This window comes from Carassius gibelio, chromosome B15 (genome assembly GCF_023724105.1).
Source record: "Carassius gibelio isolate Cgi1373 ecotype wild population from Czech Republic chromosome B15, carGib1.2-hapl.c, whole genome shotgun sequence".
In the NCBI taxonomy this organism is placed as follows: domain Eukaryota; kingdom Metazoa; phylum Chordata; class Actinopteri; order Cypriniformes; family Cyprinidae; genus Carassius; species Carassius gibelio.
Window position 1 is genome coordinate 28,373,892 of NC_068410.1, and position 19,840 is coordinate 28,393,731.

At 38.2% G+C, this 19,840-nt stretch overlaps 1 protein-coding gene across 1 annotated transcript in view; it reads right to left on the bottom strand.

Moving 5' to 3' along the window:
• Positions 1-604: 604 nt before the first annotated feature.
• The window catches only part of mtus2b (microtubule associated tumor suppressor candidate 2b), a 41,696-nt gene continuing 22,460 nt past the window's right edge, over positions 605-19,840 (bottom strand). Inside the window, exons 8-15 of the mRNA XM_052575445.1 lie at positions 13,781-13,847; positions 12,868-13,082; positions 8,229-8,334; positions 7,898-7,971; positions 7,701-7,799; positions 4,060-4,179; positions 3,393-3,490; positions 605-3,045 (exon numbers count right to left, since the gene is read on the bottom strand). Coding sequence (XP_052431405.1) covers positions 2,838-3,045; positions 3,393-3,490; positions 4,060-4,179; positions 7,701-7,799; positions 7,898-7,971; positions 8,229-8,334; positions 12,868-13,082; positions 13,781-13,847 — 987 coding nt within the window. The 3' untranslated portion in view covers positions 605-2,837. The remainder of the gene's footprint in view (positions 3,046-3,392; positions 3,491-4,059; positions 4,180-7,700; positions 7,800-7,897; positions 7,972-8,228; positions 8,335-12,867; positions 13,083-13,780; positions 13,848-19,840) is intronic.

The following is a 19,840-nucleotide window of genomic DNA, read 5'->3' on the forward strand; positions in this document are numbered from 1 at the left end:
AGTTCAAGTGTTCGTAAACGGCAGCAGCCATTTGCGCTCTCTGTGTTAGTACAGATGTTAAGGCTGAAGAATGTTAACGAATGATTTTAAGTTCCTATAAAAAAAAAAAAATCAATCGTGGTCATTTATGCTAATCCTAAAATATGCAATCACTAATAGCTGCACTACTAAGTACACTTAGACATAAAATAAAACATGTATATTGTCCCCTCAGGACATTAAAACATTCATGAACAAGATGACTTCCTAACTCGTTTCTAAAGTTCCCGAAGATCGAGTCCAGATTTTTACCACAACGTCAGCAATAATACAAGAGCATATACACATACAGATGATCCACTTAATATACAGGATAGCTGTTGTAGGCCTTTCAGGGAAGATAAATGCAGGTGTAGTTTAAATACGTTCTGGTTATTATTCACTACTAAAGACTTTCCTGTTTTAAGACCATGGCTTTGACACTGTAGACCCTGAATGTATTACAATAAAGTCTCTGTAGAAGCCTGCATTTTTATGAACTGAGGTACTCATGATAACCTGTTGCAGACTTAAAATGCTAGTGCTTTTTAGTAGCCTACTTCTGCGCCAAACCCCAAACCCCCCCCCCCCCAAAAAAAAAACATTTTGTTAAATATTATGCAGGAAAGTCTGTATGAAGTAGGTCAAAAGCCCTCATAGTGTCCACATGAAAGCAGTTTAAGCATATTATCTTAGAGCAACCGGAAGACTTATGATACATACTCTACATAGAAGAAAGACAAAAACAGCCATGACTGATAACTGTGGCGTCAGTTCATAGTTCTTACAGCTTAATGCATTCTGGAGATTTCTGTAAACATGGACAGTTGAGATGAAGGCATGAGAATTGTTTACCCTCACAAACATGAGATGAAGGTAAAAACCGCAGGATGAAGTTTTGCAAGTTGTTTACACGACTGCATTTTCATTCCATGCTAATATTAGCATCCTTGTATAGTAGTCACAAAATGTGAATGAACCACCTTAAAAAATTTAAGTACATCTTAGACTAATTTCTATTGAGCCCCTAAACTACATAATTATTAGTTGCAATCCTGTTTTGACAAAGTATTGTCCTAATTTGAATGACATCTGTCCGTCCTAAACTTGCCTATAAAGATGTATTCCTGTCTTTTCCTGTTTGGTGTATTGAGTACAGAAATGCCTGGGCATGCACAGAGGGTTGCTGGTTTTCCTTTGAAAAAAGGTAAATTCTTAGTAAAATTGTGTATGTGTTATCCTGATCAGTCTTTGGAAAATCTTGATACAACAGGCAAAGGTTGGGGAAAAAGCACCATGATGTCCTGTCCGAATGGAAAACCTCAGCGCAAGCCAAAAATCCATTAGAGTAGAAGGTACAAAAAAAAGGATATATTTCCAAAATGGCCTGTGAAACATCATAATGCACAACACTGTGACTCACATGATATAGTTTTACAGTAAAAATGGAGAATAATGTTCTCCTTTTTGTTCTCTCTAGTGTATGTTTATTTAACAATTAAAAGCTCAAATTTCTAAAATTTTCTCAATGTCATGTTGTTCCAAACTTGTATGATTGACTATTTGGTGGAACGCAATAGGAGAACTTTTGAAGAATGTGCTGTTTTTTTTTTCTTTTCCATGTAATTATGGGACTGATGCTTTCAAGCTTTCAAACCACAATAAAAGTGTAGGAAATGTGATCTACACAACTTGTGTGCTACATTGCAAGTCAGTTAATCAACTGACTTTGAAAATCCTATCGGTCGTTAGCAATGAAAATGAATTAGTTTTTATTTTATTTTATTAAACTATCAATTTAATTAATAGAGTGGTCTGGGGTGCATTTCCCAAAGTAATACGCTGGCTAACTACCACAGTATGGTTCATCACTAGTGAAATTAACTAGCTAGTCATGAATGTTATCTGAAACCATTGTACTGTAACTTTGTCATTAGTGACATAATGCAGGTGGTGCAGTAATAATTTCTGCTAATTAAGTATGATTATTGCTTTATATAAGGAACATGTGAACTGAGGAAAACTTCGCTTTTTTGATTCATTTTTACATCAACTTAACAAAAACTAAAAGATGTAGAATTCAATGTTCATGTGAATGTCACATCATACTAACAAAAAACTTCACTTCTAATCACAGGTTAAAGCCAATAGTTCCCACCAAACAACTTTGTGAAGCTGTTTGATAATATTTTTTGGAACTGTATTTTCATGAAAATATTGAATGTTTAACTGGCAACAACAAAAAAAAGTGTTGGTAACAATGGAACTTTCAACTTTAGCTTGAAATGCTTTTGAAAAATGCACCCCCTATCGATGAGTCAGTCCTGTTTGGTTCTCGAGATCAACTCTGGCTCTGGTTAAACTGTAGTCGGAGTAAATCAGTGAACTTAAATTTTACTCTCCTGCACCTTTTTAAAGCTTCAGAGCCTAATTATTAAAATTGTGTGAAGAAGAACAATCTTTTTTTTTTTTACAAATTTCTTAATTTATGCTCCACATTAGTAAGTCAGTCATATAGGTTCAGAACAAGTACATTATGACAATATATACATTTTTGGGGGGTGGACTATCCATTTACATATACACACGTTAAACTATTTTGTTCAGTCGTTCAAAAAAAAGTAAACTCAAACCCTGATCACTGTACTAATTTAATAACATTGACACTGGCATGATGAAACTGAAAGCGCTATGACCACCATTTATGGTGTAAGAAGTGTGAGAGCATCCTCTGTTCCATCCAATCAGAATCCAAAATGAGAAACATGAGTTACAGAAAAAAAGAGTGCGAGAGACTAAGAAAGGCAAGAATTGGACATTCATCTAGGGAAGGGCTGTTGCCGGGAGGGTGAAGAGGGACTAGAAGCTGGTCGATGAAGGGGCGACTGGGTGGGAGACATTCGTGGGCTCAACTCGCCTGTTTGAAGACGCCACAGAAGCTCTTCATTGGTGCGACTCAGTCGTTTCTTCTCAGTGCTCTCTTTCTCGACATACACCTGCAGGTTGGCATTTTCCTCTGAAAGTTGCCTGGTAGAATAGAGGAAACAACTACTGAGCACTATCCGTAGCTTGAAAGGGGTCATGCACTCTTAAAAATAAAGCTTTTACAAGGTGGTTTTCACATTGGCGCCAAACAACCTTTCAGTAAACAGTTATTCAAAGAACATCTGGTGTGAAGAATATAAAAAAAAAAAAAATCTAAAACTTTTTCCACTCTGAAGAACCTTTTATGCAATGGAAAGGTACCATGAATGTAAAAGGTTCTTCATGGAACCATCAATGCCAATAAATACGTTTTTTTAATAGTATAGCATGGAAATACTTTCAAACTAAGATGCCTTTAATGGTATAACTTAGAAATGTTTTATAAAGACCTGGACATAGCAAGGTTGCGGTCAATCCTGTCTTTTAGGTCTTCATTTTGCTGCTGTAACACCTGAATACGCTCCTCCAACAGAACATTCTTTTGAGCCTGTGTAAAAACATAACAAATACACTAAATGACTGAAAAACTCAACATTTCTAATTTCAAATGAAGCCGTTTAGCTTTATTACTCTTAATATACTTTAATATACGTTCAAATAACAAGGAGAATACAGTCATATCAGAAGTGTTTTATTCTACAGGGGCCAAAATGTATCTTGGTAACTTTCTATTGTTACTAGACATCTTTTATGGTTGACAAATACATTTGCATATAGGACATTTTTAATTTCTAATGGCCGAAGTTTTTTGGGTTTTGCTTGATAACATCTGTCCCGTGTAGACCCTTTTGAAAACAAGTTTGAGTAAGACATACTGTATGGAGGCACTGGTCTTTTTAAATTTTAAATAGGCTTTAGTTATGCCATGAACTTTACTTGTTGTTTTGCAGGGGGAGGGACATTGTCACTCTACAGATCATTTGATTTGTCAAAAAATGTAGTCATCAAAAAGATGTCCCACACAGACGTTTTTAAATGTGTATACAGTATCTGATAAAAAGTGAAGTGTCTTTAATATTTAAAGCTATGTGTAACATTGTTTGTAGTGTCTGTTACCATTTTTTCCAGCTCTGAAATTTTGAGCTCCTGTTGATGAATCTGCTGGTTCTTCATCTCCAGAACTTCTTTAAGACTCTTTAGGTCTTCCTCAATATGCTGATAAGGAGCAAGGGCATCCTGTACACACAAACAGAAAACAGATGCAAACTACTACATTTCTACATCCCAGAACTAACCATAACTCATTCTTAAATATTTGATTATTATTACATTATAAAATATTAATTCAAGTATTAGTCCACTTCCAGAATAAAACTTTCCTGATTATTTACTCAACCCATTGTCATGCAAGATGTTTATGCCATTCTTTCTTTATACAGTCGAAAAGAAATTAAGGTTTTTGAGGAAAACATTCAAGGATTTTTATCCATTATAGTAGACTTCAGTGGAGGCCAATGGGTTGAAGGTCCACATTGGTGTTTCAATGCAGCTTCAAAGGGCTATACACAATCCCAGCCATGGAATTAAGGGTCTTATTTAGGGAAACAATCTGCCATTTTTCTTTAAAAAATTAAAATGTAGATACTTTTAACTACAAATGCTTGTCTTGCAATAACACGACCTCACGCATTATGTAGTCTCATTGGAAAGGTCACTTGTGACATAGGCAGAAGTACTGACCCAGTGTTTACAAAAGTCAAATGCCCTTTACAAAAAAAGCTAAAACAATGATGTTGGACAAATCTGAAGATGGAGGATAAAATTAGATAATTTTTTTTTCACCCTACACTACTTACCGAGCTTGACTTTTCAAACTTCATAACTTAATACATTGATGCTCGGATTGGGTTGGGGAAGTCATTCCACCAGGAGGGAACATTTCATTTAAAAATGCGTAAAAGTGACTTTGTGCTTCTTTGGGATGGCACAATCAAGCGACGTTCACTTGCAAAACACAAGCTTCTAGAGGGCACATAAGTCTGAGGTAATAAATGTAGGTATATGGGTGCAGAGCCAGTGGTGGTTCTGTAGGCAAACATCAATGCCTTGAATTTTATGCAAGCAGCTATTGGTAGCCAGTGCAAACTGATGTGTGATGTGTATTCTTTTCAGCTCATTAAAAATGTATCTTGCTGCCGCGTTCTGGATTAATTGTAAATGTTTGATAGAATTGACTGGAAGACCTGACAAGAGAGCATTGCAATAGTCTAGCCTGGACAGAACAAAAGCTTGAACAAGGAGTTGTGCAGCATGTTCCGAAAGAAACGGCTTGATCTTCTTGATGTTGAATAAAGCAAATCTGCAGGATCGGACCGTTTTAGCAATGTGGTCTGAGAAAGTCAGCTGATCATCAATCATAAGTCCAAGGCTTCTAGCTGTTTTTGAAGGAGTTATGGTTGATGTGCCTAACTTGATGGTGAAATTGTGATCAAACGATGGGTTTGCTGGAACCACAAGCAGTTCTGTTTTGGCAAGGTTGAGTTGAAGGTGATGGTCCATCATCCAGGAAGAAATGTCTGTTAGACAAGCTGAGATGCGAATAGCTACTATCGGGTCATCAGGATTGAACGAGAGGTAGAGTTGAGTGTCATCAGCATAGCAGTGGTATGAAAAGGCATGCTTCTGAATGACAGAACCTAATGATGCCATGTAGACAGAGAAGAGAAGTGTTCCAAGAACTGAGCCCTGAGGCACCCCAGTAGTTAGATGTTGTGACTTGGACACCTCACCTCTCCAAGATACTTTGAAGGACCCATCTGATAGGTAAGACTCAAACCACTGAAGTGTGGTTCCTGAGATGCCCTTTGCCAGTAGGGTTGACAGGAGGATCTGATGGTTAACCGTGTCAAAGGCAGCGGACCGATCAAGCAGCATAATTACTGAAGATTTGGATTCCGCTCTTGCCAGTCTTAGGGTTTCAACAACTGAGAGCAAGGCAGTCTCAGTTGAATGTCCACTTCTGAAGCCAGATTGATTGCTGTCAAGGAGGTTGTTCTGTGTGAGAAATGCAGAGACTTTGGTGAACACAGCTCGTTCAAGTGTTTTTGCAATGAAAGGAAGAAGGGAATGAATGGGGTTATTTTAATAATTTCAGCATTTGTTTTTGTCTTGTGGACTATATGCAAACATCTTTTATGTAAAATATCTTACTCAAGACAGTACTAAATAAAAAAATAACATGCATTTATTATGATCTCTCTTATTTTTGAAAATTATTCACATTTTCATAGATTCTGCAAGGGGTTCCTAAACTTCCTCATGCCACTGTATGCTGATGATAGTCAGCTGTATGTTTCTTCGGGGCCCGGAAAAACATACCAATTTGAAAAATTTATGTAATGCATAGTCGGTATAAAGACCTGGATGAGGAGAAATTTCTTACTGCTAAATTCAGAAAAAAACAGAGGTGTTAATTATAGGACCTAAAAACTCTGCTTGTAATAACATAGAACACTAAGACATGATGGCTGCTCTGTCAATTCTTCGTCATCAGTTAGGAACCTAGGTGTGCTACTGTATTTGATAGCAATCTTTCCTTAGAAAGCCACGTTTCTAGCATTTGTAAAACTGCATTTTTCCATCTCAAAAATATATTTAAATTATGACCAATGCTCTCAATGTCAATTGCAGGACCATTGTCAACCAGGAAGTATGACCATATTAGCCCATTTCTGTCAACTCTGCAATGCCTCCCATCAAACATCATATAGATTTTAAAATAGTCTTCAATGTCCGTAGTGTTCTCAAAACTCTGGCAATTTGATAAATCCTCAAATATTAAAATCAACAGAGGTTGGCAGATCTTTTTCCTATTCAGCTCCCAAAACTGGAATAACCTACCTAACATTGTTCGGGAGGCAGACACACTCTTTCAGTTTAAATCTAGATTAAAGTCCCATCTCTTTAACCTGGCTTACACATAACACAGTAACACATTTCTTATTTTCAAATGCATTTAAGGATTTTAAAGCATTAATTAGGAAAATCCGGAACCGGGAACACTTCCCATAACACATGCTGTACTTGCTACATTGTTAAGAGAATGCCATCTACGCTAATATTTGTCTGTTTCTCTCTTATTCAGAGGTCACCGTAGCCACCAGATCCAGTCTGTGTCCAGATCAGAGGGTCACTGCAGTCACCCGGATCCAGTACTTATCCAGACCAGATGGTGGATCAGCACCTAGAAAGGACCTCTACAGCCCTGAAAGATTTGATGCTGTTCAGTTGCTTTGTTAAGATCTATATTGTTAAAAGCACTATTATAAATAAAGGTGACTTGACTTGACTACATTAAGAAAAATCCTGGAATGTTTTCCTCACAAAAACATAATTTATTTGCGACTAAAGAAAGACATGAACATCTTGGATAACATGGGGATGAGTAAATTATCATAATTATAAGAGTTAGGGCACGAGTCCTTTAACCACAAAGCATAAAAAAGTGTCCAGCATGTTTAAAAAGCTGTTTAAAAAGCATCCCAGGTTTTCCTGAATTTGCAGAGCTATAAATTAGACAAAAAAAGGTGACCCAAAAATGAATATTCTCGTCATCCGCTTGGCCTCATTCCAGATATGTATGAATGTTCTTTATTTTCTGGAACACAGATGACAAATTTTGAAGAATCTGGAGATGAACTCTTGTTTTAATACCACTGGCCACACATATACAATAAAAAGACTATGAAGAACAGTACCACTATCTGCTCATCTGTGCTTCTGCGCAGTGCTTCTTCAAAGCGCTTGGCCCGGTCTCGTAGAGCGCGGTTCTGAAATGTCAAGGTGTCCACCTGATCCTAAATGCAGCACAGAAACACAAGTTATTATAAAGAAAAGGGTAAAAACAATGTACTGTACAATGCATGTTGGCATTAAAAGCAGGAACATACAGTACCTGCAGTGAGAGTCTGAGCTTCTCAAATTCCTCTTCCATTGACTTCTTTTGCTGCTCATGTGCCATCTTCAGGTCTAAAAATAAACAACCAATTCATGTTAGTAACACACTGATGAAGAATAATTAACAGAAATAAGTGATTCATTTGTATTTAGTAATGTTGTTAAGCAGGGACTTCAACCAGGAGTTTTAATAGTGGGCCAAACCAGTAGCTTCTAGGCTATAATGCCCTAATAATGCACTCCAAGTAAGACTAGGTTTTTAGACACAGGTTTTTAGACACAGTTGCTTGGATTTCAGGGAGTGTAATGGGTTTGTCAGCAGGACTCACTCTTGATGGTTCTGGTGTGTTCTTCCTGTAAAGTGGCCAATGTGGCACCATGAGTCGCTTCCATCTCAATCATTGCCCTCTCATGTTTTTCACTCATTTCCTCAATCTAAAACAGAAAACAAAAATGGTTGTCAGGTTTAACAGGTGGACTGGAATATTGGTCAACAGAAAGATTTTAAAGTGTTTATCTGAATGCTGTCAATAGAAACATACAGTGCCATGTTACTTTCATTTTGTCTTACTCTGGTCTTTCTCTTTTTCATACCAACACAATTTTGATCAGCTCTATTTGCCATTTTGAGACTTGTTGACAATATGAACTTTTAGCTTACATTTTTTTTTACTGGTCACTGGTGAACCAAAACACTTTCTATTGGCTGGAATTGCAAATTTGTGTGTTAAAGTTCTCAAAAACTGGCAATGTGATAATTACTCGAATATCAAAATCGACTGCGGACGGCATTTCCTTTCCCTACTTCCTAGTCTCCCAAACTCTGGAATAACCTACCTAACATTGTCAGATACACTCTGTCAGTTTAAATAAAGTTTAAATACCCACCTCTTTAACCTGGCTTACACAACACACTCACGCATTTATAATATTCAAACATGTTAAAGGATTTTTAGGCTACAATAATTAGAAAAAAAGAAAGAAAACAGAACCAGTTACACTTCCCAAAACACAATGTACGTGCTACGTCGTTAGATGAATGGCATCTACGCTGATATTAGTCTGTTTCTCTCTTATTCCTAGGTCACCGTAGCCACCAGATCCAGAATGTATCCAGCCCAGATGATGGATCAGCACCTAGAGAGGACCTGTACAGCCTTGATGTCAGCGGAGACCAGGACAACTACATGAGCCCCAGAGACAGATCCACGGTCAAGACCTTGTCTCCTAGATGATTCTTCTGCACAGTCTGACTTTGCTGCAGCCTGGAATTGAACTGCTGGTTTCGTCTGGTCAGAGAAGAACTGCCCCCGGGGTGAAACTGATTTCGCCCAAGGTTTTTTCTCCATTCTGTCACTGATGGAATTTCGGTTCCTTGCTGCTGTCCCCTCTGGCTTGCTTAGTTTGGGAACACTTTGCTGACTTGATTGCACAGATACTACAGTATTTAAACTGAACTGAGCTGGATGATGACATCATTGAATTCAATGATGAACTGCCTTTTTGCTTTATTGACACTCTATTTTCCTATTTAATACTGTTCAGTTGCTTTGTTTCTGTTCAGGCAAAATTAGAGAGTTCTTAGATTCCCTTTTCGCTAAAATTTCGCTTGCAAAATTTCTTTGTGCAATAGCACCAAAATGCTTTTTATGCATACACTAGAGCAGTGGTTCCCAAACTGGGGTGCGTGCAACCCTAGTGGTGCGCAGACTGACCACCAGGGGTGCGCAAGAGAATGTTTGTAATGGCGGGGAAAAAGATCGCTCTTTATTATTTTTATGTATTTAACTGAGGTAAACTTTACATGCAAAGGTTTTATTAAGAAATACAATTTCACATTTTACATTACACACTACATTACTGTATAAATTACAATTGATATAATTTCATTTTACAAGCACGTTTGTGTCACAATAGCCCCGCCCTGTTCTTTTAGTTCATATTAGGTGCTAACTGATAATTCGTTCATTTTTTCACTTACTACATTCAACAGAATGGACACCTGGGGCCGGATTCACAAAAATCTTCTTAAGAAATAAATTAAAATATTAAAACGTTCTCAAATATATTCCTAAGAACATCTTAATTTTTTTTCTTAAGAAGAAATTCAGCCGTTATCTGAATAAATACATGTTGCTGCTAAACTCATTCCTGTAGATTACCCTAATAATCATGATCATAAGCACGCACCAGACTGTATATTTTTGTTGCGACTTTGAATGGCGCTCAGCTTCATGTTTTTAATGCGGCCTGTTTTTGAACAGTTACTTTTAAAATAGCCTGTCTTAAGCTGCAGCAATATGTTTCATTAATTTTTGTGTCGTGTTTTTGCACTTTCATCTGAGTGAACGCTTCCGTTATTTTAGTCTGCGCTTCTACAGCAAATGCATCCTGCGCACTCATATGCACCGAATATTGCCAAAGATGATGTATTAATAAGCTAAAATTAACCCTGACTCGTTTCAGGGTTGCTAATGAGTTTCTAATGAGCGATCATGTTTACATTTACAGTCATCGCTGTCCCTTCAGAAAACTTGTGCACATCTCTAGTCCTCCTATGTATTATGTAGCTGTTGCTGTAATGTTCAAATATAACAATTAATTTCAAATAACCAGAGGTGGGTAGAGTACCCAAAAACTTTACTCAAGTAAAAGTAAAAGTAATTCTAGAAATATTTACTCAAGTAAAAGTAAAAGTACTAGTCTTGAATAGTTACTTGAGTAAGAGTAAAAGAGTATCGGATAAAAAATCTACTCAAGTAGTTAGTTACTAGTTACTTTGGGTCATATATACGGAGCCTATTTTTATTTAGATATATAGATAAAATGTATGTAATGTATGTGTGTGTGTGTGTGTGTGTGTGTGTAAATGTATATATTTCATCAGCCTTTACTCCAATTTATGTAATTTATTATAAAACCCTATCTGTTTACTTAATTAACAGAGATGTCATGCCATAACATATTTTTAATACAACTGACTTTATATTAAATGTGAATTTAACATTGAAAGTTAATGTGATATAAATATTGCTACTAATCTTTCATTGTTCAGAAAGAGAGCAAATAACATTTACATTATTAAAGATCATTTTCACTGACAGTCTAGAGTTCAATCACTCTCAGAAACTCCCATTAAAATCACTGAAACTGTTAACACTGTGAAATCAATATCTTAATTATAGATTCGTACACACATCTGCACTTTGTTGTTTCTGACGAGAGAATTAGCCAGGAAGAGGTATTCAGTCAGTGAGCGAGTGAAGGAAGCACAGACATTTCAGCGATGACTCATCGGAACACCTCTGATTGGCCATTGCATTCAAAAGCTCAACAAAACCGTGTGTGATTGGTTAATGTGCAGCGCTTTAAAAACGCGTCTGTCTCTGGCTCAGCTCCAGCAAGCGATCACAGATCTGAATTTAGCAGCTGATGATATGACTCGCTGAACGTACTCGTACCGGTGTGATTGTATTAAAATTAATAAAATCTTAATCGGCTATTTTTTGTCTTTTGGAAGATGCATTCAACTTGAATCCCCTCTGTTATAAGCCACACACGTACAACAAACTAATGTCACAGTGGTATCGTGTACTGTAATCGAATGTAGCCCAAGTTATTACCTGTTAAACAGTAGACAGCACACGCGTTCATCTAATAAGGATCTCCATCGCAAGCAAATAATGGCTTTTGCAGATTTGCTTTCAATTCAGTGAAGTTCCATAGCCCCGTTTTCAACGCTGCTGATGATCTTAAACGTTACAACTCTCTGAGTGAACCGCTTCAGACGCTCAGCGCGTGCAGCATGGAACTGAACGACTCATTCAAACTGATTCACGAACCGATTCACTCGCTTGCCAATTGGTTTCATCAAGCCTTTGAACAGAATTGACTCAAAATAATGAATCATTCGCGAATGGGCATCGCTCATTGCCCAGAGAAAAGTAGACGGCGCGTTTGGAATAAACTGAAGCATTTATAACATTTATTGCATGAAGATAAAGTAACGAGAGGGGCGTCGCCCACAGTAACGAAGTAAAAGTACAGATTTTTCCCCAAAAATTTACTCAAGTAAGAGTATAAAGTACCCATCTTTAAATATACTCCGAAAAGTATTAGTTACCACGAAAAATTACTCAAGTAAATGTAACAAAGTAAATGTAACTCGTTACTACCCACCTCTGCAAATAACCCAATAAATTCATTAAATAATAATTATTATTTTGATTTAAGACAAGTCTGGGGCTGTCCTAAATTTAAGAAGATTATCTTCAACAATCTTAAGAAAAGATTTTTTTGGGAATGCAAAATATCCTTAAGTTTTTTCTAAAATTAAAAAATAAGAAGAAAATGGAAGTTGAGAAGAAATTTCTTCTTAAGAATGTTTCGTGAATCCAGGTTAAAAACGGGCTTTAAAGAAATTAAATATTTATATGTATATATCATATATATTTAATGTATATGATCTGTGTGCAAACATGCAGGCCCATCCATCTCACAAAAAAAGGAAGTGATCTTTTATTATTATTATGTTTTCTAATTTACAGTGAATATTTGTATTTAGTTATTGCAATTAAAAATGTGAAATCTAACCAGAGTAAGGTGTTGGGGGGTGCTTGACAGGTGCCAAACACTAGAAAGGGGTGCATGCTGAAAAAAGTTTGGGAACCACTGCACTAGAGTATGTGTACAGTGTGCATGAAGCTAATTTGATAAAGACTATGTTTGGCTATACACATATTTGTACGCAAACAATTAATTTCAAAACTAAAGTATATTTTGGGCTTAAGGGAAGATGATTACTGCATCATCAGACTACATAGTCATGAAACTACCTTTCCGGGCTTTCTTAACACTCATAAACTTTCACACCCTGCACTCCTATATGTACAATGCCAAAATAAAAGCCTCTTCAAGGTGTGTCAATAATAATCTCAGTCTTAACACTCTGTTACTTTCTCATCTTACCTGTTCCTGATGCTGGGAGCGCAGCTGCTCCAAGTGGCTGTTCTGCTGATGTTGGAGTCGCTGTATCTCAGAGGTGTGCTCCTCTACCAGTCTCTCCTGTAGGGCCTTGAGCTCCTGCTGTTGCTCCTCTTGTAGTCCTTTCAGCTCCCGCTCAAAACTCTGCTCCAGCAGGGCCTTCTCACCCTGCAGACGCTCCCACTGCTGAACGCTGTCCACTAGAGAGACAGAAAATAGTTTGTTATGGTCATGCTTAACCTTTAGAAAATGTTGATGATATATGTTTAATGTTGATAATGTGCAACCCTGTTACTTTCAACCTTGGTACCTATTCCGCTGAACAAATTAAATAATATATGAGGTGTTATTTTCTGTTCATTAAATATCGGGTTTGTGATTTTTGCAACCCTTTTAGCAAAATTTTAGATGAGTCTGAACATTTAATTTTAATTTTAATCCTAACAGATTAAAAGCATAGAGAATAGAAGGGGGAATCATGTCATAACACAGACGAACAGATTGTTTATGGTCATTAAAGTTAAAAAACATTTTTTTTTTTACTGAATTCAACTAAATATGAATCAAAATTATGATGTATTATTTTATATGAGATATTTGATGCATATTTGAAAATCATAAAATCATATGTATTTTAGGTGAAAATCATGACGTGTTTCTTTACGTCTGCATGATGTGAGATGAGTCACATTCCAAATTAAATATGAGGAGGATGGAAAGATAAAAATGCAGTTTACAGATATGTAATCGGAGAAGGTCTTTATAGTTTCTTTCTTATTTTATGGTTGAAGTCATCCTAACATTTGTCAGTATACTGTAGCACATGTGTCAGAATGAGATCACTGTGAAGTACGATTGTTCTTTTCTTTATTTTTTCTCTGATCCAGAAGAGTCTTACCCACTTCATCCCTGATCCTGGCTAACTGCAGGGACAACTCCCTCTCCTTCACGGCAGCATTCTCACTCTGCAAAACACACACACAAGCTTGCATGAGTGTAAGAGACAATTATGCAGAGGAATAGATTTAAAAATAGTAAAATGTGCTCAAAGCATTGTTAAATTGTTTGTAATACATTAAATTAACTTGAGGGACGAATCTGCAGAAATCTGCAAAACTTTTTGCATGCCTGGTAATGGATACATTTTTCATTATCAATAATTTAACAAATCAACCAAAATACCACTTTAAATAAGATCCCTGTATACCAGTGTCAAGTAATGACTTCTTTGCTATCTAATTTATTTATTAATTTATCAGAGTTGACAAATAAGAAACAACATGGCAGGTGTCAGTTTAAAAGTAGGGCTGTTGCTAGGAACAGCCATTAGATGGTAATGCCTTTAAAAGTGACATACACATGCTTAGATAAACATATATGTATTCACGATTTGACAAGCATGGGGAAACAATATTTAATCTGTATACATTTTGCAGACTGAGCACTGAGAAAACAACTCATGGACAGACTTCAGGCATCAAAGCTGTTGTGGATCCACTCCCCCGAATCCACCCTTAACTGGCACAGGATTGCAGAAAATTACGTTTGGCAAATAATAATGTATAGACAGTTACTTTTACATATTTCCCACATTTTCTTATGTAACTCTTATAATACACTTCAAATGACAGTGGAATTTTATAGTAATCACAGTATTTAAGTAGTTCCCAAACTCCTTCTCTCCAATGGTTTGGAAGTGCAGAGCATTCACTGCTTAAAATGACTACACACATCTGTTATATACCTTCTGGACACATAATTAAATACAAAACTGCAAGTTCCTCTTGATACGGTCTCATGGAGGAAGGCGATGACAATGAAGATATTGCCCAAAGAAAAAGTTTTTAATATAATAATCCACAGGAGAACAGGCAAGGAAATAACTCAGGATAGTAGTAACATTCGTAAAGTGAAACAATAACCGAACAGAAAAAAGACTTTAAGTAAGGCAGCTGATGAGTAGAAAACAGGTGGAGGGAGTTAATTAATAATGACTAATGAGCAAATTAATAAAAAACCATAGAAACAAACAAGGCAGGAGAAAAGGAATCACAGAAACCTAAACCCCAAAAAAGAACATAACCATAACAGTTCCCCGCCTCCTGGAACCGCACTCTCGTGCCGACAAAAAGTCCAGAGGAGGGAGGGTGGGAGTTCAGGAGGCAGGCATGGGGCAGGCAAGGGGAAGGCAACTGAAATGGAGCATAGTCCATAGGGCCAGGGTGGAGTGGATGAATGAAGGAGCCAGTGAAGAGCCCGGAGCAGGAGGAGCCAGATGGAACTCCAGAGGCCAGCCAGTATAGCAGCCCACAGTGGAGACGATGGCGGGAGGAGCCATGGTGGAGAAGGGGCTGACAACACCAGGGGGACGACTGACGGAAACTCAGCCAATGGATGAGGAGCCCTGGATGGAGCAGAGCAGATGGAGAGCCAGGATGACACTGAGGATCCAGAGGGCCAAGGTGAAGCTGAAGACTCAGGCGACCGAGACAGATGCCGGTCTCCTCAAGACTGTGGCAGAGATGGAAGCGACTGAGGGTGGAGGCGGAGCCGGAGCCGGAGGAGCCTGACAGAACCAGAGGAACAGAGTAATGAGGTGAAGCAAGAGGAGTGGAGTCACGAGTCGGTGGATAGTCGATGACTGACCAAGGCAGAGCCGAAGCTGGTGGGATGACGAGCCATGGTGGAGACAAGGGAGCCAGGAGCCAAGGTGGAGCCAATGGTTCAGAGGTCCAAGGTGGAGTCTCGAAGGCTGGAGGCGGAGACAGGGGATCCTCCGACCCAAGGTAGCTGTTGACGGGAAGTCCTGTAGCACAACTGACCCACTGGACATGGCGTGCTTAGGGTGAGCTGTTGGGCTTTCCTAGGCTGATGGACTGGCTGGCTGGTACAGAGGAGGAGGGAGTGGGTGGCTGGATGAGAACACAGAAAGACATGAGCTGGGTTGAACCAGCAGAGACACAGGAGATTTAGGGCTGGGTGGAACCAGTGGAGACGCAGGAGATTTAGGGCTGGGTAGAACCAGTGAAAATGCAGGAGATCCTGGGGCACAAGGTAATACTTCTTCAAACCAGTCTATTAAGTCCATTTTAAAGATATCCATAAGTTTCCAGAAAGTGGCTGAAGCTCACCCTCAGTGACGGGAGTGTGGGTGTGGCTACCCTCTAAGCCCTCAATCTCCACCAGTACTCCCCCGGGGATGGGTGATGTTGTCGGCTCACACACCTGGTCAGAATGTTCTTGAGGCTTGGGCTCCGGGGCGACGATAGGCTCAGTGGCGGTAATACTTGCTAGCTCACATGTCACGGCAGGCTCAGGCTCTCCATCTGCGGCGGGCTCAGGCATTTGCTATGTGCAGCAGGATGACGGCTGGCTGGTCTCTGGTTCGGGAGTGGAGCTGGGGATATCCTCCTCAGCGGGGCAGATGGTGAATGGTGATCCATTATTCTCCAGCACCCACTCCACGAAAACAACAAAATCCTCCTTGGGACCCTTCACTGGAAGACTTGCCTTACACCGCTTGCACGAATACACAGAGTGAGCAGTCAGGTAAGTGTGTAAGGCACGCCTAATCTAAAAAGTCCCTGGTATGGTACTCCAGTGAACAGTCCTGTTGCTCCAGGCAAAGGAGTTGCATGCCAGGGATAGCCATTCCAGGAGGAGGAGGAAAACAAAAAGAAAAGAAAAACTTTGAAGGTCGGTTATTCTGTTATGGGTTACATGGAGGAAGGCTATGACGATCCACATGATGATCCACAAAGAAAAAGTCTTTAATATAATAATCCACAAGAGAACAGGCAAGGAAATAACTCAGGATAGTCGTAACGTTCATAACGTGAAACAATATCTGACAAAATACTGAACAGAAAGAAGACTTTAAGTAAGGCAGTTGATGAGTGAAAAACAGGTGGATAGTGTTAACTAATAATGACTAACGAGCAAATTAATCAAAAACCATAGAAACAAACAAGTCAGGAGAAAGGGAATCACAGAACACTAAACCAAAACAGATTATAACCATAACACCTCTAGCATTAAAATAAATCAGTGTGCTCCAGATAACCATGCCACAGAGCTTAATCTGCACCAATTACACTATACGACAGCTGTATTTGTCAATAACACAAATTTACTTCACAGTGACGTAACCAACCACATCTATACTTGGAAATGATTATTAATTGATAATGCCATAATACAATTAGATGCTAAAGATCCATACTTGTTTATAAGAATCAGTGTCAGCAAATGAAACCGCATGAGTCAGCATTTTAAAATAGCAGTCCCGAATCTTACACTGATTCAGTTCCAAATGCCAGCTGAGATCCCACGGCATCTGCTGTTTTAAGTGACTGCCATTGTGAAAAGTATTATGGTAGTACCATAGTAGTTCAATGGTAGTGAAGTCCATGCACCATTGTATTAACAAGGTACCTCCCAAGAATACCATTCCACCAACAAGTCCAAAATGGTAGCATCTTACTTCGCCAAAAAAAAAAAACAACTGGAAAAATGACTGTTGTCAAGCAATGTCTTTTTTTTGTTGTTGTTGATTTAATAACAAAAAAGATACAAAAGACACAATTTGTAGTGATCATGCCTTAAATAGATGCTGCTACCCTTTTTCATTTATAACCCTCTCATACAGTTTGTAAACTGACAGCAAGGTCAAGACCCTATAAACCCACAAATGCCCTGAAATGTCATCATTGTGTCCCTTCTTCAGATCTCACCCATCATATTTTCCTCCGGCACAAAAGATGTCACGCAGATCCCTGGAGAGTCTTTCCATGAATACAAATATGACTGCCTTGTCTTCACCGTGGTTACCTCACCTACTTTCATTTCCTGCTGTGAAAGGTCTAGAATAGTGAGAGCAAGGCGGTCTCAAGGACTCAGTCCCCACCTATAAAACAAAAGATAAATCTGCAGGGCGTAACACTGTTACACCCCAACACACCTACAACACTGAACGTGTTTAAAACATGTGTGTGTTTTATACAAGGCATTGCGATTACTACTGCTCAATTTGAGGATTAGTGATTAAAAAACAATAACCCTAAGTTTTATGTTTTATAATTCAAATCATATGGCTTGTTAAGGAGAGGGAATCCCTACATTTACACTAAATAAACCAGCCTTTGTCCAGTAGCAACCCTCTACAGACACCTTGGCAATCGAATCGCCATTGGATAGTACATTTTTTAGTTTACTCGACAGACTGATATAGATATATATGTATATGTTTTTTTAAATGGCACAGCTTTTTAAATACCTGAAAGTACACTCTTAACAGTCAGTCAAGAATTATAATATATCTGGATAATCGAGTATTATTTAACGATAGAACTTTAGTAATTATTATTAAAGCTTGGTAACCATGTATGAATGTATTGGCATTTTAACTGAATTTAGGACTGGTGGTGGTGCTTTGTTGATTATTCAGCGTTTCTGTAAAAAAAGGGAAAAAACTAACAATAATACTGATAAGATGATAATAATAATAATAATAATAATAAGAAGAAGAATAAAAGAAGAAGAAGAAGAAGAAGAAGTGCTCGGCGAGTGAAAATATATAGATGCCCTAAACTTACCCTATACTTAGCCTTTAATAAAATATGAGAATTGATTAGCCATTGGCTAATATTAGACATCATTTAGTCGCCAGAGTGAAGATTTAGTCACATATGTAAGTGATTTACTCACTATGTAGAGAGCTGAGTAGGAATAGCAATCACCATAGAGACTGCATAGCAACCTGCTTAATTCCACTCACAACAAACAAGCACTCACAACACCTTAGGGACCACATGGAATAATCCTGGAAACCCCCATGAACAGCTTAGTGACTACACGGTAACCTGCTATCAACCACGCACAATATCTTAGGAACCACATAGCAACACCCTAGCAGCCATTCAGAACATCTCAGCATAGCAACCCCCATAACATCTTAGAAACCACACCTATCAACCTCAAAGAACAATTTAGTGAAAGGGAAGTTACATTCAGCCAAGTGTGGTGACCCATACTCAGAATTTGTGCTCTGCATTTTATCTATCCAAAGTGCACACACACACAGCAGTGAACACACACACACACCGTGAACACACACCCGGAACAGTGGGCAGCCATTTATGCTACAACGCCTGGGAAGCAGTTGGGGGTTCAGTGGTTTGCCTCAAGGGCACCTCAGTCTGAAGGTGGGAGAGAGCGCTGTACATTCACTCCCCCCACCTACAATTCCTGTCGACCCAAGATTTGAAATCACAACCTTTGGATTGCAAGTCGGAATCTCTAACCATTAGGCCACGACTTTCTCCTTTAGCATAATAACCTGCAAAAAAACACCCACAAGACCCAAGAAACCACATACTGCAACAGCCTAACAACCACCCAGATCACTTTAGTAATCAAATAGAAACATGCAAAAAAACAACCCAAAACACCTTAGAAACCACATACTGCAACAGCCTAACAACCACCCAGATCACTTTAGTTTATGTTAGTTTAGTTACCTTCAAAAAAACAACAACCTCAGAAACCACATAGCAACACCCTAACAACCACCCAGTACACTTTAGTTCATTAACCTGCAAAAAACATCCCACAACACCTTCAAAACCACATAGCAACACCCTAACAACCACCCAGAACATGTTAGCATAGTTACCCACAAAAAACAACCATCAACACCTTAGAAACCAGATAGCTACTCTGTAACAACCACCCAGAAAACTTTCGTTTCGTAACCTTAAAAAAAAATAAAAATAAAATAATATATATATATATATATATATATATATATATATATATATATATATATATATATATATATATATATATATATATATATATATATATATATATATATAATAAATAAACACCCACAACACCTTAGAAAGCACATATCAACATCCTCACAACCACCCAGAACACTTTAGCATAATAATTTGCC